The sequence below is a fragment of the Pogona vitticeps genome, chromosome 2 (genome assembly GCF_051106095.1).
Source record: "Pogona vitticeps strain Pit_001003342236 chromosome 2, PviZW2.1, whole genome shotgun sequence".
NCBI lineage: Eukaryota > Metazoa > Chordata > Lepidosauria > Squamata > Agamidae > Pogona > Pogona vitticeps.
The window spans coordinates 242,013,323-242,036,098 of record NC_135784.1 but is presented as its reverse complement, the minus strand read 5'-3'; the positions used below and the strand labels follow the sequence as shown (position 1 = coordinate 242,036,098).

Below are 22,776 nucleotides of genomic sequence, written 5' to 3'. Positions count from 1 at the left end.
CTTGTACAGACAGTGGCAGTGGACGAAAAGGACGGCTCATCAGCAGATGTGGCAGAAAAATCCACCATCCGAGTTGTTTTGCTAGTTCTGGAGTGACCAGAATTCTCTTTTGAGGATCTTCCAACAGTGGGTCAAAATGATGGAGAAGCCATGCTTGTAATGAGCGCATCTTTAGACATGCATGTGGTAGAGATGCTGTTGTTGAGGCCATGAGACCTAACGGTGTTGTGCATGATGCGTTGACACCCGAGAGTGAGGTTGAAATATTTTGACTGCAGCCTGTAGCTTTTGAATGTGCTCTGGAGGAAGGAAGAGCCTTGCTTTTCTGGAGTCCAATGTGGCTCCTATGTAACTCATTATTCAAGATAGTTTCAGATGAGATTTTTCAAAGTTAATGGTGAGACCCAACCTCTGGAGGGTGAGAAGGGTGGAGTCCTTGATGGCTCTCTGTTCGGATGGCGACACTACGAGCTAATCGTCTATGTATGGGAACACTTTTACTCCCTGTAGACGAAGAAAAGCAGCCACTGGAGCCATGCACTTTGTAAACGTGCATGGAGCCATTGCTAAGCCAAATGGCAAGGCTGCATGCTGGAAAATCTTGTTGTTGATTATGAAACGAAGGTATTTCCTGTGATGATGAAGTATGGTTACGTGGAAGTATGCATCCTTCAGGTCTATCACCACGAACCGATCTCCTCTTCTCAACAGATGGCCAACTGACTCCTGAGTGACCATTCGAAAGCGACGTGTTGAGGTTTCTGAGGTCTAGAATGGGTCTGAGATCCCCATCCTTCTTTGGCACAGTGAAGTATCGGGAGTAAAACCCCCTTGTGATGTGCTGACAAGGGATTTGATGTATGGTATCCTTTTGGAGTAGAGTGAAAACCTCCTCTTCCAGGGTAGGGTTGGATGTTGCCACCATTAGATGCCCTAGAGGAGGAAACTCTAGAAACTCTAACCTATAGCCGAATTGATTTATTCAGGAGCCACTTGTCCTTTGTAATCTCTTTTCAATTGTGTAGAAATGGGGCCAACTGGGTCAGATGGTCATGATTCTGATTGATGTGGAAGTCAAAGGTAATGCTTGGGTTTCTTTGCAGGAGGACGGTAAGACTGACGTTTCTGTGTCTGTTGTTTGTAGGACAGAGCAGTAGAAGAATCACGAGATGACCTGCCTTGAGAGCCTCTGAACTGTTTATAGCCCTGAGAGGCCTGCTGCTGATACTGCTGCTGTGGGAACTGCCTCTGCCACTGGGACTTTTGAAACCTTGGTTGTTGGTGGATTGTATATGATTTGGCCATCTTTTTACTTTCATGTAGGCTCTTGAGTGACTCATCAGTTTTCTCATTAAACAAGCCCTTGGCATCAAACGCTTGTTCTTCGACTTGTTTCTTAACGTCCTCCACGATACCTGATGCTCTAAGCCAGGCATGTTGGCGTAAAGTAATAGTAGAGACGAGTGTCTTGGCTGCTGCCTCCGTAGCATGTCTACCAGCTAGACACTGGTGCTTAGACAGAGTCATTGCCTCAGCATAAGCATTGAGAAAGTCCTGTCTTGTATCATCAAGTGCACCCTGGAGGGCTGGAAGGACCTTGGTCCAAAGGTGCTTTTGGTAGGCAACCACTGCAGCTTGGTAATTGCAGATACGCAGAATGAAGGTTTGAAAACTGTACATCTTCCTGCCCAAAACATCCAATTTCCTACCTTCTAGATTGACAGGGGTAACATGTTGTCTGCCAGATGCTTTTGAAGCGCTGGCATGGACGATAACAGAATTAGGAGCAGGATGCTTAGAAATGAAATCTGTAGAGGTTCTGAGTATAGTGGGGTCTTGACTTGAGAACGTAATCCGTATTGGAAGGTGGTTCTCAAGTCAAAAAGTCTGTAAGTTAAGTCTCCATTGACCTACAGTGCATTGAAAACCGATTAATCCCGTAACAGGCCGTTTTTGTTCCATTTTGGTTTTTTTCTGGTCTGTAAGTCAAATCTCAGTCTGCAAGTCAAACCTAAATTTTGCGGCCAGAGAAGTCTGTAACTCAAAAATTCTGTAAGTCAAGCCGTCTGTAAGTCAAGGGTCCACTGTACGTCTCGATATAGGTAAGGGGGCTGCAGGCTAAGTTCAAATTTCATGAATAAGATTAACCAACTTAGAGATAAAAGTAAGGCTCAGAGGTTGTGAACTCTCTTGATCTATATCCCCGAAGATTAAGTCTTCAGATGGAAGGGGAGGCTGCTGCGTTTGCATTTTTAAAACCTTAGCCATTCTAGCCACCATCTGAATGTATGATGAAAAATCCTCAGAAGGTGATAAAGTATTGGGATCACCTGCATCAGATTCACAGGTGACAGCTTCAACAAGTGATTGATCCTGCTGTGGAGAAAGCAGTTCCTCTCCCTGGTCAGAACAAACTTCACACTGAGCCTCTTCATCATCCGAAGGCATGTGTCTTGGAGCAAAGGAGATGGATTGATTAGTCCCCTTAGACATCGAGGTCGATGTAGAACGCGCCTTAGTGAGCGCTTTAGAAGTAGTCTTCTTAGCTAGAAAAGGTGCCTCGGCATTGTGGTCTTGTCGACAGCAAGAAGGGGGGAGAGGGTGATCTGTCAGAAGAGGAGGTAGAATAGCGCCTCTTTCTATGTCCCCCATGGACCTCCGATGTCGAAGAGGTAGAGGAGGTGGAGTCAGTATAGTAATAACGACTCCAATGTCCATAACGCCTCCTGCGGGAATGTCGACCAGGAGAGCGATCTCTCCTGTGCTTCTTTCGACATCAATCCCTCCTGTCAGCAGACTGAGGTCGGTCAGTCAAAGAGTGCCTCCAAAATGATTTCTTCCATGGGGGAAGACTTCGACTGGGCAAAGAAGAAGGAGATCTCGGAGGCTCAGTCGCCCGCCCGGCGGTAGCAGGGCTATCCAGTTTGAGGGCTGGATAGAAATAGCCTCTTCCAATTTGTCTGGGCTAGGCAAACGCCCGACTTCCAAGTTGACATTGGCTTGCTGGCTGGGAGGTATAGAGGAAGCAGGCTCAGACAGCGAGTCCTGATCTGTCGAAGAGTCTTCTAAAATTGCCGAAGGCAGGGACGGAGTAATAGGAGGGATGATATTGTGCTCCCTACTCTAGTCCCTTTTGTTTTGGCCAGCAGGTTTCTTAGCTTTCGAAGCCTTTGGAGAGGGCACTTTATGTGCTGAGGAAACAGGTTTCTTAGAAGCAACCGTTGGAGGTTTCTTAGGAGTTTTAGTGCCAGACTTAGAGGCGCCGGTAGAAAGAGCAGGGACACTAGCCTCAGATCTTGGAGTCACGGACGGGTTGGAAGAAATCTCCATTGCCATAGGCTGGGAGGCAGACAAGGCTCTGTCCCGTACTTGAGTCTTTGCTGCCTTGCTTAAGCCCAGCTTTAGTAAAATTCTTTAAGTGACGACAAGAAGAAGGAATGTGACTGTCCCCCAGGTAAAAAAAGACAAAACTTGTGCTTGTCAGAAAAGGGCAGCTTCATAGAACAAGCCCTGCACTTGCTAAAATGGCCTGAGGGGGACATAAAAAAAACAGGCTGTGAAAAGCCTCTGTTCTCACGCCAATAAGGAGAAAAGTTCACAGGCAATTAAGGTCAAGTGGATAATGGTGCCTCCTGCTGCGCCAATCAGGTGGGCAATCAGGCAATCCACAACAGCGTGGGAAAAGCCAAGTAATCTCCAAGTCCGCGACAACAACGAATAGCCGAAAAACAGTCCGAGTCAAGGGGCAACAGAAACAAATACTAGATGAATAAAACATTCTAAAAAGAAGTCAAAATTCCAACAACTTTAGGAGCTCTATCCGAAGCGTTCCTAGCACTGTGGCGGAAAATTAGGAACTGAAGGCTGGGGGAATGGAGCATGCGTACAGGGGGCAATCTAAACTATGTATCTTTTAAGAAAAAAAGCTCTAGAAGATTCCGAAGTTCCAGCGCAGGGGCTGTTTAAACCAAATGTGTGATTCACAGAGACCACGAAGAAGAAATACTGGATTTTGGCTTTAAATATAAATTCCATCTTGAATCTTTTTCTAGGCTTTCCTTTTATTTTGAAGCTCCTCTTGAAAAAAACTATAGTACCTAACAAACAAATAGGTAATTATAATGCTTATTGCCTAATGTTTTCCATGTCTACCCAAAAGAATTTCCATTTAACTCAATGAACCTTATTCTAAGACAAGGCTGCACGGGACTGCAGCTCCACTGTTTTACTGTATAGATTCAGTGCACTTTGAGCATTTGTGAGCACAAAGAGATGTAACTATCCTTGTTAATATTATCTCAAAAACTGTACAGTATCAGAAACATTTTACATTTTGTTATTATCCGTGATGTGTTTACATCTATTTGTGTCAATCGATGGAAGTTTTATATACATGTTTCTCCTATATATAGAGAGGGACATGGTGGCGCTGTGGATTAAACCACAGAAGCCTCTGTGCTGCAAGGTCGGAAGGCCAGCAGTCGTAAGATCGAATCCATGCAATGGCGTGAGCTCCCGTCACTTGTCTCAGCTCCTGCCAACCTAGCAGTTCAAAAGCATGTAATGTGAATAGATAAATAGGTACCACCACAGTGGGAAAGTAACAATGTTCCGTGTCTCGTCGCACTGGCCATGTGACCACAGAAACTGTCTATGGACAAACGCTGGCTCTATGGCTTGGAAACAGGGATGAGCACCGCCCCCTAGAGTTGGACACAACTGGAATAAATGTCAAGGGGAACCTTTACCTCCCCCTATATAACCTTTGGGATAATTAGATCAAAACCTCTTCAGATGTTCTTGAAGCAAACTTCCTTCTGAACACACCACATGTTCTACTCAATCGTTCTTTTATTAAACAATCACAGACCCAATAAAATGTATAAAGAGTGCAAAAAATTAAAAGCAGTTTAAAATTGCATGGATATAGCTGAAAACAACAAATGTTATACAATAGAGGCAAGAATTGTCTTATTATTTTTTATATCTGCCAGCCTGATTTCCCACCTACCCTTTTAGCTGTGGGATGTCCTCCAGTAATAAGCAAAGGAAATCCTGGAAATGAAACAAAATAACTAATTTGAGACAATGCATTGAAATACTTGGCAATATCTTTTTAACTGTTTATTCTATTTTTTGCAGAAAGTTACTTAAACTTACAGAGAGAAGTCCCAAATGACTTCAAAAAGAAGTAAGTAAACAACAGTCCCATACAGGCACAAAAATAAATCATTATCCCCTATATGTATACGTTTTGATCCACCCAAGTTAAAGAAATGAAATTATCCTACCTAAATAGTAACAATTACAGCAAATGAATTAAGAAGATTGAATGCAGGTGCAAAAGAAAAACCTATTAAGTATAAATTCAATTAATAGACATATCTGTTCTTTGCAAATGATGTCCTCTCTACTCAAATTCAGAAGTGAGTGTCTACCCTTTGTTTTCTTCAAATACAACATCTATACCCAAGAGGAAGGTGTCAGCAGGTTTGATAGGATCTCAAGTGTTGTAGAAAGACAACCATTTATATGAAAAAAAACCATTCTGAATATACATGTATTTTTGTGTCACTAGACTATAATCTGTATATATTCTCCAAACAGTCCATTAAAGATCACACATGCTCAGAAACCACAAAATGACTGCAATATGGAAAAGCCAGACACAAGGAAGGAATGAAATGGAGTATCTTGCAAGAGGGCAGAGACCAGTCTGGAAGTCTAAACAAGAGCAAGCTACACTGCAATATTTTGTTGCAGGTCCCATTTATACATGCTAACTAAGTTTTAAAGGGTTAAATGTCACTATTTTAACAAACACAGACAGAATAATTAAGCTGGCCTCCAGTATACCTTTGTTTTGTGTGAGTTAGTGTTGTTCCTATCTCCAAAGAGGGCAAAAAGGAGGAACTTGGGAACTATAGGCGAGTTAAACTGATATCAATCCAAGAGATAACTGTACAGTACAGTGGTGCCTTGCTTAATGATGTTAATTTATTCCAGCTAAATCGCTGTAGAGCGAAAACACCGTAAAGCGAAATAAAAAAGCCAATTGAAATGCACTGAAAACCGTTCAATGCATTCCAATGGGCTGAAAACTCACCGTCCAGTGAAGATCCTCCATAGGGGCGGCCATTTTCGGGTGCCTGTAAAGTGAAAAATGGCTCCTAAACACAGCGGGGAGCCATTTTGTACACCCAGCGCCCATTTTGAAACCCAACGATCAGCTGCTTTTGATCGTCGAAAATTGGTTCCCGAAGCAGGGAACCGATCATCTCAAAGCGGAAAAACCCCATTAAAACCATCGTTTTGCGATCACAAAAATATCGTCATCAAGCGGATTCATTGTTAAATGGGGTAATTGTAAAGCGGGACACGACTGTATAGCAGATTATAGTCACTCTGCAGGCACCTTGAAAACAATGCAGTAATATCCAGAAGCCAACATGAATTTGTCAAGAACAAATCTTGCCAGACCAATCTTGTCCCATTTTTTGATCACATAACTTCTTCAGTAGATGTGGGAATGCTGCAGACATTATGTATCTTGAATTCAGCAAAGAATTTGACAAAGTGCCCCAGGAAATTCTGATTAGGAAGCTAACTAATTGTGGGCTGGATAGAACACCTATCAGTTGGAGCTACACTGTAGCTTACAGAGAGTGTTTATCAATGGCTCATTCTCAAACTGGGAGAAGGTGAACAAGTGGGATATCACAAGGCTCAGTCTTGGGCCCAGAGCTCTTTATTAATGACTTGGATGAGGGGGTACAAGGAATGCTTATCAAATTTGCAGATTACACAAAATTGGGTGGAATAACTAATATCTTGGAAGACAGAAATAACATTTTAAAAGATTGTAACAGTTTCAAGCACTGGGCTGAAAACAGAATGAAATGTAACGGGTACATGTACACAGTTCTACACCTGGGGGGGGGGGGAATGCAAACAGACGGTTACAAGTGGAGGATACTTGGGTTAGTAATACTACAAATGAGAAGAATCTTAGAATTGTTGTAGACTAGAAGGTGAATATGAGCCAACAGTGCAATGTGGCTGCAGAAAACAGAAACACTATTGTAGGCTGCATTAACAGAAGTATAATCTCCAAATCCCATCAAGTACTAGTTTCCTTCTATTTGGCACTGGTTAGTTTGGAAAACTGCACTTTAATAAGGATGCCAATAAGCTGGAACCAGTTCAGGGGAGAGGAAACCAAGTCCTAAGATAAAAGAATGAAAGAACTTGGCATGTTTAACTTGGAGATAAGAAGGCTGAGGATCTAGCTATATGATAGCATTTTTCAAATACCTGAAATATTGTCATGCAGATATGTTCTCAATCATCCCAAAGTGCAGGATGCATAAGAATGGGCTCAAGTTACAGAAAGGCAGATTTTAGTTAAATATCAGGAAAAACTTCCTAACTGTTAGAGCAGTACAACAATGGAACCAATTACTTTGGTAGTATGATCCAATACGGGGAGGCATTAAAAAGAAAATTAGGCAGGGGGTTGGACTCAATGGCCTTATAGATCCCTTCCAATGCCATTATTCTGTGATTCTGTATTTCAACGTGCATTAGCCAGAGTGAAGGTTGAAACCCCAGACAAATCTAATTCTCATTCCACTATGAAAGGAAGAGTATGCTGTTTTGTTGTGTACCAAACTGTATAATTATTTTATTCCACTATTAATGTATTTTTATTGTATTAGGAAAATGGCTGTCATCACAATGAGCTAAATATGGATATGGAAAATATTTACTATAGCACTGTGGTATACTGTTTTTCTCAGAAGAATTAACATCATTCCTTTCACTTTTATGGGACAAAGTTACAGGATGGCAAAGATAAGTGCGTTTCAATCCTCTGTTCACCCCAGTCCTTAAGGCTCAAGCTTTCTCCTATCTGGACAACTCTTTATATGCAGCCAAATTATAGGTTCTATTTCATAGTCACATAAAAAATGTGAAAGAACAGGAATGTTCAGGAATAGCTCATTCTTAAACCAAAATCATTCTGCTTGTACTTCTGAGTTTAAAAGGAAAAGAATAACCTTGGATTGTTTGGAAATATGCCGTAACACCAACATTTCTCTATATAAAACTGATCTACAAGCTGTATGCATTCTCTTTTTCACCTTCATTAGTTGAGTACTGGTGTCAAATGTATTTTTGTTTCTTAATTTCTCAATAATCAACATCCATTACAATAACAAACTTTTATGTTGTCAGAATCATGGAGAAACTGAGCACTGGAATATATCAAAATTAATCCAAACCAATAACAGCCCCAAAGTATAAAAATAAAGTGCAAAAGCTATGACCTAATGGAGCAACCTTTTTGCCTGATGAATTTTTGAAACCAAGAAAAAACTTTTAGTAAACTCTGCAGGTGCTCAGGTCTAGGAGAAGTGGAGCAAAACTTTCTATATTTATCTTGAAATAGACACACATCGTACTTCCATACTATTGCAGCACAGGTGTGGAAACTGAAGCTTAAAAATAACTGAAATGAGTATACACAGAAAAGTGAAAATGAAAACTTCAGACATGACAAAAATAAGTATTTTAGAACATTTTGGCAAGTCAAGCAGGAAGATTGAAACAATTAAATAATGTGTAGAGTTGCAATCTCACCAGGCAACTCAGTGTAACAGCTATTCATTAATTTAAACAGATGTTACAATGAGAAAATTAGAATCTGGTCCCTAAGGCATTCATTTTTATTTTTATTTTAAATTCAATTTTATACTACACTTCTGGAATCAACAATGCATACTCATTTCTATTTATTTACAGTTACCAACACTCCATTCATTACACAAATTTCATCAAAAGCTTTTAATCAATGGATTCTAACACAGAAACCAGAATAGGCTCTTTAAAATCCTATCTTAAAACTCCAGACTTTCTTGCTACTCAACTAAAATAAACAAAAACTACTATTAAAAACATACCAAGCATGCAGTCAAAATGAAGGGGGGAAAGCAAACTGATTAATGTTTCACATATGAAGTCATTTCCTTGCACCTGTGGCTCTGATCTAGGAAAAATACTAGAAATGCCACTAGAAACAAGGCTCGTATTCAGAATCTAAGCAATTATTTATACTTTAGACATTTCGCTCTTCTTCATACTTCTAAATGCTGAGAATCCATCCCATTATTTTGTATGATGTGAAGGAACACCAAACACTTAAACATTTTAGTATTTCTATTTATTCTGAATCTCATGTTTACTTAAAGATTCTTATTCATAATTATGCTACATTACACATAAAAATCAGTGGGCTAAATCCACTAGAGTAGACCAGTGAAATCAAGAGGATTTACGGTCATGGTGACTCATTCCTTTTAATGAAAATACTTTGAGAGTAAAATTTGATTCAGTTTAGCATCACAACACAAGCTAAGTGTACATTCTCTCTCACACAGACACTCCATAGAGGTATGCTTGCTAAATAATCAAATATCTTTTTGCAGAGTCTCTCTACAACATTAGGATTTTGCTGACAGTACTTCAAAGATATTATACCACAAAATAGGACTTTGGTGTGTTTAAACCAATCTCAGCAAAAATGTGTAGGAGGACAGATACTGATTCAGCGACATATTATAACTCCATTCTTCAAAAAAAGTCTGGTTCCTGAATGTGGGATACTGTGCTTCTCTATCAATGATTCAAAATGCCAGGAAATGACCTGATAATGCTGCACAATACCATGCCCGTGTTGGCAACATGAAAAAGGATGCTAAACTTTACATAGTAAAAAGCAGCCTGAATGACATCCATGTCAGCAGTCAAGATGGTCTACAAGATACTCTCTTGTGATTTCTACCATTCGCAAAGAGACACCAAACAGGGAGAAATGCCAGAACCTGCCTCCTATTTTCACCAGTTAAACACTTCACTCAGACACAGAACTTGATAGACAATTTCTCCTAGCGTTAACGTTTTCCAATTCAAATCATGACAAAGTTTAGAGTGTAAAATACATCTTCAGAATCTCACACTTTGCCAGTCTAAAGCATATATTGAGCTCCTATCTCATATTGCTACAATGAAATGAATCATTACAAGAAATGTAGTCTCTCTGTCCCAAATGCACAGACTGCATTCTTACAGAACAAAATCAGCCAACTGCAATTCAGATGGATGGTTCACTCAACTTATTCAATTGATCAATGAATATTAGGCTTGGCAATGAAATTAAAAGAAGAGGTTGGTGCTTTCCTCATTGTTCCCTTACCTTGTTCTGATGCTCATCAGGGTCCTAGTCTTAGCGGTTGGGGACTTCAGAATAATAGGTTACAAACAATCCCTTCCATTTAGAAAAAATTGGAACAGCATGGGAAAGCCTGTGTAAAATTAACAAGGGGGAGGTAGTTCTTCTCTGACAACTAAATAACTAAAAAAAAGATGACCAGTTTAAAGGCTGATGTGTAAACATTTGTCTGTGGGATAGGAAGAAGAATGAAAAGTTTCATCTGGTCAGAGAACAGCTGGATAGTTTATAAACCCACATTTCACACAAGGCTGCTGGGGCAACACAAGAAAATGACTAGTGGATTAGCAACTTCATTGTAATATGATCTTACTATGATGACTAATAGCCTTCTGAGATGAGAACTTCCAACATTTTGCAATATTTATGTAATTTGCTAACCAAATTGATTTAGTATCAGACTAGCAGATCTAGCTGAAACAAATTAAAATCTCCTACCCTATCCAATACTTTTAATGTAACTGAAATAACACATTTTGCTCTTCTGTCTGTGTAGGTAGGGTCTACAGCTTTCTGTGGTGGCAACCCAAACAGCATTTAGCTGGAAATAAATCCCACTGAACTACTCAGATATGGTAAAAGTTGCTTTTTGGATGACAGATCGCAGAATACACCAGCTATATTCTGGGAACTACAGCTGAAAATAATAATCTTTCCCATCTCTGGATCAACATTTAAGTAAATATGCTTATAGCCAGGCTACAGAAAATCTGAGCATTGTGACCACTGATGTTTTTTTTTTTTTAAAGAAGCCTTCTTTGATAACTGGCATCCAGGTAATAAATAGTATTTTCCACTACAAAAGATGTAATGCATATTTTTCTCATCCATGAAAAGAAAATGTCTCAAGACATCAATACATCCAACTAAAAAAACTAGCGGCCAATCCCTGAGATTTTTTAATTCTTGCATGAGTGGGGAAAAGCAATCATCTATTTTCACAATTAGCACTCTCAGCAAAACCCACTGTATTTTGCACAAAAGATTATTTTACGTAAAAACGCTTACATTTTATGTAAAACAACCTTATGTTTTGTGCAAAATACAATAGCTCTTGTGTGAAGCACATACTTTTTCATGAAATGTTTTTGTGCAAAACGCACTTCTGGAACTCTTCAACAAAAAAGTCCTCGAATTTGAAATGCACAAAAATTCTTGTAATCCTGCTCAGTACAGAGAAAACTTTTGAAATGTTTCACTCTCAAAATAAGCAAAGATTAACATCCTTATATGTTACAGCTGGACATAATGCTGCACCATTCCAAACTGAGTGGGATGAAACTTGTGTAGCAAAAGACTACTGCTTAGTTTGCTTTTATCTTGGTACTTGGGGCTGCAGTGTACCTCTGCAAATTCCACACACATTGGCCAGAATATTCTTGGAATTTTACTCCAAGGTAAATGAAATCATTTGGAATAAAATCTCACAATGATTCTGGCCATTGCCTCCAACTCCTACAAGATCTTAGCAAGGTTAATGCAAAGAAAAGTAACCCTATACTTACAAAAGGGGAATAACTTAGCTTAAGTTTTCGATATATTTTCTTCTACATTGTTTTTGAAAAATGCAATATTCCTGAATATCAAGCTGAAGAATATTTTAGACTTTGGGCAAAATTTGTTCAATTGATGAATTAATTATTTTTGCCATCATTTTGTTACCTCCACTATTGCCCTGTCCTATACTACTGTTAGTCTGCTTTTTATTACATATGTGATCATTAAAAACTTGTATTATTAAACATATTTTTTAAAAACTGAACATTTAGGCAGTGATGAAACCCTGTATGATATTCTAGTACTATACTTACAAAGAATCCTAGGAGTAGCAAAATTTCTTTATATCTCCCTCTTTCTTATTTTCCAAAAGCCTTTGTAACACTTCTTTTGCTATTTAGCACCACTCAGTTGTAGTGTTATTTCAATTTAATATGATACAATGAATAAAAGATTGTGCTTACAATGGGTAAAATAACCTAAAATCCTAGCCAGGATTCAAACTAAGTAGCATTGGAGCAAAACAGATTTTTTGACTATCCATGTTCCAGTTTATTATCCTGTTCTACTGAAGAAAATTCCCTTGTCTGAACACAATGGAGAAATAGGGGAGATAGGCGGGGGGGGAGGCTCACTGCCATAGCACTTGTTTCTGATTTTCCAAATTATTGTTTCTACTGCAAGGAACAAAACACTGAAATCCAGCCAGAACTGAATTAATTTAATATACCCATTGCCACAAGCACAGAAGATGGTCCAAAACCACATGACAAGCTAAGAAGGGATGTAACTAGATGGGGATTTGTCCTGTTGTTTAGTCCATTCTAAGGATGGTCCAGTTCACCTCTTTTCCCAGTGACCACATCAGGTATGTGCCATCTTGAACCGGCTCATCGCTGAAGAATGCCTACCCCCCATCCACCTTTTTATTTCTCTGGCTGCCTGGTTTTTTTTTTGTTTGTTTGTTTGTCTTTGTGGTTTTTGGGTGATGGTAAGATTGCTCTGTTTTGGTTTGCTTCCACGACATACCACCTAGAGAGGCCAATGGGAAGTGCAACCCCTGGGCCTCAGGAGGGTGCAGAGGATGGGAGGCAGGTTTCAGACACAGAACAGATATCTTTGTCGATACAGTTGTAGCAAAGGGATGTGACCACGGTAGTGGGGCTTCATCTTTGGTCCTCTTACACCCCCTTCCACAGCCCACTTCTACCAGGCATCCAACAGGACCATCTGCTCCAACTTTGACACAGCAGTGGTGCTGGAGGTGCAAACAACAAAAACAAAGGCAGTGTCAACTCCAAGAGGGGCTGTGGAGTCACAGTGGATCCCCCTTGGCTTGTTATACAGGCCATTCCTGAAGGGAGCCAGGTAGGCTGGGACTACATTAATGCCTCTGCTGAAAGTCAGATCACCCCAGTTGAGCTAACTGAGGGGTGAGCAGAAGAGACATTATCCAAGGAGCTAATGTCAGAAACCCAGCTCCCCCAGAGGCTCGAAAGGCTTGGCCGAGGGAGGCAGGCCCACAGTTTTTGTAACCTCTGTCCAGATTTCAATAAACTCAAGTTCGGATTGCAACAACTGTGGCCCTGCGGAGCTCACAGTTTGAGATTTTTAATTGTTTCCATTAAAGGGAGAAAGGGCCACTGCTTGAGGTGCAGTATAGTTTTCTGACCTGAGATCACTCAATTCTTGCATGTGGATGCAATATGGATGCAAGGTTTGCACTAACTGGCATACCACAACTCTATGCAACCTTACACAACCCTACTTAGCCAGCTCCAGCCCACTCTAGCTTGGCCATCTAGTCTCGTCCCAGGGTATGTTTATTCATCATGTAGCTGGACCTGAGTTGTAGACTACATAAGAGCCATCTGTGAGATTCTCTAAACTTCAAGGATGAAGCACTGGAAAAAAAAATTGAAACTAACCAAGAAATAAATAATAAATAAGATCCAGTGATAGATACTGGCTTAGAATAGTCCGCATTCGACAAGAAAAGGCCTATGAAAAGAATAACTTGATGATCTTCAAACTTAAATTTTGGCATGAATTTTAAAACCAATTTATTAAAGCAAATTGTAGAGCAGAAGCAGTATACTGTTTTGTTGTTAGGCTGAGTTGATATGATAGCATGCTTCAAATACTTGAAAGACTGTCATACAGAGGAGGGGCAAGATCTGTTTTCAGTTATCCCAAAGCACAGCACTTATAATAATGGGCTCAAGTTACAGAAAGCCAGGTTTCAGTTGAATATCAGGAAAAATTTCCTAACTGCTAGAGCTGTATGGCAACAGAAGCAATTACTTTGGGAAATGGTGAGCGCTTCAACACTGGAGGCATTAAAAAGGAAATTAGACAACCATTTATCAGATATATTTTGATTTGGATTCCTGTACTCAGCAGGGGGTTGGATTCAATGGCTTTATAGGTCTTTTCCAACGCCATTATTTTAAGATTCTACAAAGATGGAATGACATATTGTTCCTTCTAATAGCAAACTGAGGTGACTGTGTGCAGGCAGAAGTAGAGCCAATTAGAAAACAGAGATATCAGCATATTCAAGAGAACCTCAATTTACACAGAAGTACAAAACATTAAACCTAATAGGGGTTCAAATTTAGGAAAAGCGTACAGTAACAGAGCTCAGTGGCACCTAAGAGAAATAAATTGTTAAGCACTGTCTGAAAAGAACAGAAAAAGGGAGGTAAATTGGCATGCTTGAATCCTTTTCAGTTTATGTTGTTGTAGGGAAAGATCATGCCTGCCTGTAACATTGTAACATTTTATTGCAGTTTCGATTTGCCATGACTAAATCCAACATATTCTTGTTTTTTAAAGTCATCAAGCCAATGAACATCTACACAGTCTGCACTGTACGAAGAAGTATTTTTACTGTCTATCATGAACCAACTGCCTCACGCTGTCATTGGGTCATACCAATGTCTAGTGCTAAGAAAAAGGGAACAATAATAATAATCACAACTTACTTTTCCATACCATGCATTAACTGAACAATCCTCCATCATGTTCCCCATTATTTATCTTTCCAAACTAGAAAGATAAATGTTCCAAGGTTTTCTGAGACAAAAGATATTTGACTTTTTGGATCATTTTGGTTGAAGCTAATACAGTATATATCTTCAAGAAGACACATATATGAGCAATTTGTAATGTCAAGTCTTTGAAGGTCTATAATTCAGCCTGCGCAAAGGGAAAAACTGTCATTCAGTAACAAAACAATAAACAGGGAAAGATACCTGAGATAGTATTAGTTGTCCATGAAAAATCTGTATAAATTTTCTTAAAAAGGCAAAATAAGCAGCTTCTCCAGCTTTCTCTGCCAAAGACCGTAGAAGGAAATAACCCTAGAAGAAGCAACCAAAACAAGAATCTATTTTATCATTTATCTACTCACTTATTTAATAGATTTTTTTGGACTGCCTTTCAAAGTACGTACACGTGCAAGATGACTCACAACACAATTGTGACAATGTATTAAATATCCAAATTATTAATAAAATAACAACACCACTATGTTATATTATTAGTAGCATTAAATAACAATCATTAAAACCCAGCACCACAAAGCTACCTAAATACCAGCAGAAATGTTTTATTAAAAGGCTACACAGCTCTCTGAAACGCCAGCAAAGAAAGGGCTGGAGAGATGGACATTTTCCTGGAGAGGATATTTCAAAGATGTTGGGCCACCACAGAAAAGGCCATCTCTGGCACTTACCAAACTAGGAACTCTCAAAAATAAACCAGAAAACAGAGTTTCTGATGATCTCATAGCTGTAGGTAAACTTCATAAACTCTAACCCCAAACCATTTAGGTCTTGAAAGATTAATACAGTAACTTAAGTGTCTAAATGTGTGAGTAATATTGCTTTGTAAGAATAAGAACAATAGTTTTAACATTCTGACCTTCAGATAATGAACCTGCATGAAGATTTTCTCTGCCTTGAGGCCATGTTTGATTACAGATGCTCCAGATTCACTGACTTTGCCAGTGTTTTCTTTCTTGGGCCTAAATGGACACAAAACAATTCCAGATTCAAAATTTGGACACATGTACTGTACACATCTATGACAGCTTATAAAGTCTCACTGCCTAGAAACCTAATTACAAGTAGGCATAGTCCGCTGTATAAGAAAGTTTAATAATTGATTTGGGTAACTCTATTCATGGGAAAAATAGTACAGCAATGCATTTTTCTAATGTAACTTTATATACGGCTCCACAAACAGCTGAAGTTAAACTAGTAGCCAATTCTAAGCTGGTGTGAAGCTACTTAACTCTTCTCCCAGACATGACATCATATCACATGGCATTCTGCTAAGACTTGCTACACAGACTGGAGTATCACATTATGCACAAAGGGAAACAAGAAGAGTTGGAGATGGTGAGTCTACATGGAAGAAAATAGGATGGAGGGTTATTCAGTTCATTACATCCAGCTCTACTTTTAGGTGTCTCACCTGAACACAGCTTTCGTCTATGCCCAATATTGTGAAAATGGGCTTAAGGTTATTTTTCTTTTCCTTTAATATGCATTTCCCATGTACATTAAACAAAGGTAGCCAGTTTGTGAAAGCAAAAGGCTTGATACATTCGGCCTTCCAACTTATCAGCCAGGAAGACAGCAGTCACCAGAACAAATTCATACTGTGTGAATTCTTCATCAACGGATGTCCAGTTACAAAACCTATAGTCAACCATGGCATTATGGATTAGTGCCCAAGCAATTTGGTTCAAATCACACACTTAGGGCAGATGTAAGCTAGAGAAGCTCAACAGTTTATGTTCATTTGAGCCCCCTCAATTTCACTGAACTCTGTGTAAATTTCATTTTTTTTCCCTTGGGGAAAAAACAGATATGTACATTACATATGCACACACCCCAAGAATAAAGTAATATTTTAAGACTTTCTCCACATCTCTAAAAGAGAAAGATAGAAACATCAAGAACAACCCAACTGCAGGATTCCTTTCTGAAATACAGCATTCTTTCCGTATGTAGGATCATCTTTTCCAGTTTTGTTAATTAATGCAAATGTCAAGCATAAACTTGAAAGTCTACAGGACAAAAAACAATTCCAGATTTATGGTATTCCTTGCTGTTGTGGGCTGTGCTGATTGTTCCATTGCCCACTAAGCTACTGGTCTCTACCAGAGGTTGTGGGACAAAGGAAGAAGAAAGGCATTTGAGGTTATATGTCCATTAAAATTACAGGCTGAACATGAGAACAATACAAGAAGGTCCTGTTGCTGAAATCAAGGACCCAGAAGTGGTGAGCAAACCCATAATAAAAAAATTATGCCTGCTTGTCGAATGAATGATGTTACAGTTTTGGAGGGAAAGGAATCTGAGCATTTAAAACATACCCCCAAATCCTATTAGGATCACCATCAGTCAAAAGCTTCTTGATGCAACCTTGATGAGGGAGAAGGCACTACCACCAGGGCCCTAGGGGGCAGGCCATCTGCGCTTTCCCCTGAGCCAGGGGAATCTGAGACCACCAGCTCCCCAATAGACTAGGGCAATGCACTCTGGGTCAAGTGGATACATGAGAATCCCAGGGATAGAGGACCTGAGGCCAGAAACCTAGAACCCTTATTTTGGAAGTGACACCAAAAGAAGAGCCACATGATGTCCACTAGAGGAGGAAGGGGACAACTGTCTCCTGGGAAATAGGGAATATAAAGCGGACTGTGGAGGTAGGAAAGGAGGATCAGGAGAAGGAGGGAGACTGACAGTAAGCAGAGCAGATGGAAGAACACTCTGCAGATATAATAGTAGAAGAGGTTGAAGAGGAAGGGGACTGGGGAGATGCCTTAGAGGAACCCCAGAAAGGCTACCAAATAGAGGTACACCCCCCTGACAGAAGAGCCAGAACCCCCAGGTGACTGAGAGTATGCATACAAAGAAGCTTTGTGGACTTGGGTTACTGCACAGCTAAGAGTACCCTGAGAAGAGTCAGAGAAACACCTAAACTCTAAGCCTCTTCCCAAGCCCAGTTACTGGGGGGTGGGGTGGGGAGGAAGACCAGGAGCAGTGATGCAGGCAGTAGGAAACCCAGACCAGTGAACCATCTGGACACTGAAAAAAAGAGAAAGAACCAAAATACAGCAATCTACCAGTAAGAGCTAGGACTGCCTCTGATGCCTTGGGTGGGGACATACAAACTCTCCCTACTGTAAATCGTGAGGGAATGGATACTAGGACTCAATCTACTGAGAAGAGAAGGAAAAGAGACTGAACCGGCGGCAGTAACCAAGGGGCTCTTGGATGCTAAAAGACATTTATGGAAACTGAAGGGAACTATCCTGAAAGAAGCTCCTCATGCTGTGCTTGTTTTCCCTGACCCTGTTTCAATAAATCTCAATGTGGTTGCTCTTCTATGTCTTCTATGGAATCAGAGATGGAGGAAGGAGCTCACAATGGCCCATAACAACAAAAAAAGAATTAACGTACTGTAAGACTAACAAGATTTCCTTTGCAAATAAATTAGGCAAGCAAATGCCCAGACACAAAGCTATATGTGTTTTGTGCAAGCCTTTTTCCTTATCAACCCAATGTTTTATTGGAACAAAGACTACAACTAATCAACCACTTTAGCAATTAGCATCTGTGTTCACTGCAGCTAGCTCATGATGCATGGTAGCTCATGATAAGGCTGTCACTTCTATCGGCATCTATTGTCAAGCTGCACGCTTGCAAATGTGTGACCTATCTGTCCCTACATGTGCAAGAACATGAACCAAAATGACCAAGAAGAACTTGCAACAAGACTATAGTTATGTGAAGACTGAGGTAGATTGACCTTCCTGGGCTGGGCTACAATGGAAAGCGCTTAATGAATCATGTGCCAATAAATCAGTTCAAACTTATGGTGAACCTCCCAGGATTTCTGAGATACAAAGTACCCAGAAATAATTTACCAGTCCCTCTTTCTGGTGGTGTTATATGTAGGTCTATGCAGCTTGCTGAAGGCCACACAAGGAGCAGGGAACATAAAACTATTTGCCACATGTGCTCCAGATGATCTCTCCTGGAGGACATGATGGAGATTTGAAGTCACAGTCCCTGGCTCTGCTGCCAGGCAATTCCTACCCAATGAGCTCTCTCAGCTCTCTCAAAATCTCTTAGGACAGCCAATTTGCCAAAGTTGGTAATGTATAATAAATGTTCTTTTTGTGTATAGTGATGAAAAATTGAATATTGATGAACTGAGACATGGAGAATGATTCAAGGACTTTTAAAAGAAACTTGAATGGAATGCGGAGTAACCATTTAATTATCTATGTAAAATTTTCTTGATTATGTTATATTTCTGTACAGGACTCTCAAGAGTCCTGCTTGTTTAAACTTGTACTCAGGTCACTCCAAAAGACCTGGATTATGATTTACATGATTACAATATACATTTTAAGTCTATTTCACACATTAGACCATGATCCTTTAAATAGCAACATGCAATGCCACACAAGAACACTGTATGATTTGTACAGAGCTGTGGACATATATTTCCCCCATATAATCCCCTAGATTTACAGGATACACACCTGTGCAGAGGTATATGGTAAATACAAAGATAGCAGTATATACCCCGTTTTCCTGAAAATAAGACCTAACCTGAAAATAAGTCCTAGTGTGATTTTTCAGGATGCACATAATATAAGTCCTACCCCAAAAATAAGCCCCAGTTAAGTGAAACCCCTCCCTCCACCACTGTGCAGCAACCAGTAGATGATGTGACTGTATTTGAATAAATGTAGATTGTTGTACATGAAAAAAATAAAACATCCCCTGAAAATAAGCCCTAATGCATTTTTGGAGCAAAAATTAATATAAGACCCTGTCTTATTTTTGGGGAAACACAGTACTAGTCTTACTGAATTCCATGTACAACTATTCTCAAAACTAAGTGGTTGGAGACATTTTACAGAACAATAAAAAGCGAGCAAAGCTAACAATGAAGTAATGTTTTGTTGTACAACTTCAAACATTGGAGTTTATACTTACTACTTGATGTGTAAACATGGATAGACTGTAGTACCAATCTTGCTTAAGTCTCTGTTTAATTGTAAAATAATCAAGCCCATGTGTTTTAACATGCTTAGAACCAAGCAAAGAAATTCACATATAAGAATGAAACTTTCAACAACAACAAAGTAAAAAGTACGATTAAAACCTCAAGGAAATTTCCTCACTGAAATGTGGTTCAAATCACTCTCCCATGCTTTAGCATTCTCAACTAGTAGTATAAAGTAAATATGATTTGGCAAGCATTGTGCTGTGCATGAAACAGATATAACTCTGTATCAGTGTTCAGAGTGAGTTTGGATGAGACTAGGGATTGAGGACTAAGCAAGATAGCTCTGTGAGGAATGGAATACTCTTATCTTTACTTGGTTCAATGAGATGACACTTCTTTGAATGCTTCCAGACTAAGAATGCCTGAGAATACAGATCAAACAGCATTGCACATCTTTTTTTTCTTCATTAAGGGATTATTTTGCCCAAAGTAAGAAAAAAAAAGGCAAATGAAGCCATGGGAAAGCATGGGTTATGAATTGAAGATGTCATTGTTCAATCACACACACTGGGCAAATTCAACATCTGAGATAGGATAACAACAAGATAGAAGCCTATCCTGTGACCACTCTTTATGTCTCTTTAAAATTCAGTGCATACTTAAATTCCACTCCAATAAAAAGAGTGTAAGATCGCAGCCTTACAATGTAATCCTAATTTAAAGGTTTCAGTTTCTTATTTGTAAACCTTCTGTAAAATTTTAAAAAACTTAATCAGAATATTTGTGCCCTTAGTGCTAATGTGAGACCAAGCCTGTAGGTAAGGGAATAAATAAATACACTACATAAATGCACAGTAATAGAATAAAATGGCCATAAATTTATTGATTACAGCTGAAATAAATAGGTATGGCATGGGGTCCAGATCCACATCCCCTTGGACAACTCATCTACCAGCCAATGCCCCAGCCTGTCAGCTGGAAGCAAACTACAACATAACAACAAAAAGGAATCTACATGGGCACATAATTAGTGGGTGGCTCCCCATTATCTGGGAGTGCAACTGGACCCAAGCAGAACCTCATTCCCATTACCTAAACTCCCAAAATCCCCTAAGAGGATCCTCAATTATAGGGGGGAATACCATCTCCCCCAAAGCTGGATTTAATGCCCCAGTCGCCATATCCAAAAGATATGATAACAGATAAAATCAATATTCTACAACCACCCTTCTACTTGATTTGATGATTCATGGAGACCCTGGAACAGGTATCTGACAGGAAGGATGGACTGGATGCATGATTTGATAAATGTTGTGAATCGCTGACCAGAACAGTTTTAAACCATCCCGCCAAAGGAGCCTTCTGCTCCATGCTAGGAAACCCCACCCCACTGGCCAACCCAGCCACTCCATGATAGTCCAGACATGCCAGGGAGAACTGGTGCACCTGTTATGCAGTACATGTTCTGTGGCCAGTAGAGCACATTATACCAAGAACCCTTCTCATTACTGGGGACCACTAGATCACTGCCTCACCCTGCTCAGCCACATGCATGTTGCAAATGGGGCCTGCCAAATAATTCAGAGATGCTGGACTGGATGTACATATTTAGAAACCAGAAAAAGTAAACAGATCATCTGAACTATACCTTAATACTTGCAGATCCTCCTCAGAATTCTGCATCTCATCTCTAAGACGCTGCCAGCGCAACAAAGCTTTTAACTTCTGTTGTTCTCTTGCTTCATCCAAAGACAGCTGCTAAAGACAAACATGCCATTAGGTTTTTTCCCCCTCTTCTCAGAAATTTTCTAATAGAAAATCTTGTCCTCTGGGCAAAGCGAGCGCACAACTTCAAATAGTTACTTTTTTGGACTAAATTCCCAGACACACTATAGTTATGCTGGCTGAGGGATTTGATGACTTGTAGTTCCTCCACATCCCATCAAGAAGACAACTTTCCCAAGAGCCGGGCAAAAAAAATACCCTGATAAGGCAAAACCCTAATTACAAAAACCTACGTGCATCAATTTTCACTGTATATGTTACCCTCTTGATAGTGGTAAAGGCTTCAAATCATCATTGCACCAGCTCAGAACAGAGTGCAAAATTCTACGTAATGCTGCTATTTTAATAAAACAAAAATTAATGGATTAAGCATATTTTAGTTATGAGTAAGAACAACAGTTCTGAAGCATATACTCTCTGTTTTAGATAATGTACATGTCTCATAACAAACTGTGGCACCTTTATTCAAGCATGAGCTGTCATGAATTCCTCAGAGATATAATCCATGAAAACCCACACAGAAACTCACACCGTTAGTCTTCAAAGTTTCAGAAAGCTTTAGTTTTTGTTTTTTATTACACATAAGTCATAACAGACACCATTTCAGAAGCTGTATTTATTATGTGCGGACTAGAACCTTGGACAACCGGGTTATTAAGCTCTTCCTTCCCTAATATCTTTAGTTACTTAAACAAAAGCACCTGAATAGGGCTAATGGCTGTTGTGGGTTTTTTCGGGCTCTTTGGCCGTGTTCTGAAGGTTGTTTTTCCTGACGTTTCACCGGTCTCTGTGGCCGGCATCTTCAGAGGACAACACTCTGTGCTCTGATGTAAGAGCACAGAGTGCTGTCCTCTGAAGATGCCGGCCACAGAGACTGGCGAAACGTCAGGAAAAACAACCTTCAGAACACAGCCAAAGAGCCCGAAAAAACCCACAACAACTATTAGATCCCAGCTGTGAAAGCCTTCGTGAATACATTGAACAGGGCTAACATTTGGAGGGGAAAAACATACAGTAAGAATTTTTATACTGTAAAAATAGCAAAATATAACCACAGCCTTTAGAGCTTCTTTACTATCCAATGGTAACACAGGAACAGGGCTCAAAATAATATGAAATGGCAACAGTTCCTCACTTTTGAAAAGATCAAAAGCCTACTG

General features: G+C 39.7%; 1 protein-coding gene and 1 long non-coding RNA gene across 18 annotated transcripts in view; one reads left to right on the top strand and one right to left on the bottom strand.

The window, feature by feature from the left end:
- LOC140704879 (uncharacterized) overlaps positions 1–14,747 on the top strand; it is a 31,199-nt gene extending 16,452 nt beyond the window's left edge. The window contains exon 5 of one of the 2 annotated variants that reach the window (XR_013542071.1): positions 1,145–14,747. This is a non-coding gene — a long non-coding RNA (uncharacterized LOC140704879). Of the gene's footprint in view, positions 1–711 lie in introns of both variants that reach the window. The other variant, XR_013542070.1, reaches the window with a different exon arrangement.
- AOPEP (aminopeptidase O (putative)) overlaps positions 1–22,776 on the bottom strand; it is a 234,245-nt gene that overhangs the window by 136,072 nt on the left and 75,397 nt on the right. For 12 of the 16 annotated variants that reach the window (XM_072992329.2, XM_072992325.2, XM_072992323.2 and 9 more), the window contains 4 exons: positions 21,480–21,589; positions 15,716–15,818; positions 15,046–15,153; positions 5,012–5,055 (listed from right to left, as the gene is read on the bottom strand). In XM_072992329.2, coding sequence (XP_072848430.2) covers positions 5,012–5,055; positions 15,046–15,153; positions 15,716–15,818; positions 21,480–21,589 — 365 coding nt within the window. The remainder of the gene's footprint in view (positions 1–5,011; positions 5,056–15,045; positions 15,154–15,715; positions 15,819–21,479; positions 21,590–22,776) is intronic. The other 4 variants (XM_072992326.2, XM_078386167.1, XM_072992322.2 and 1 more) reach the window with 1 other exon arrangement.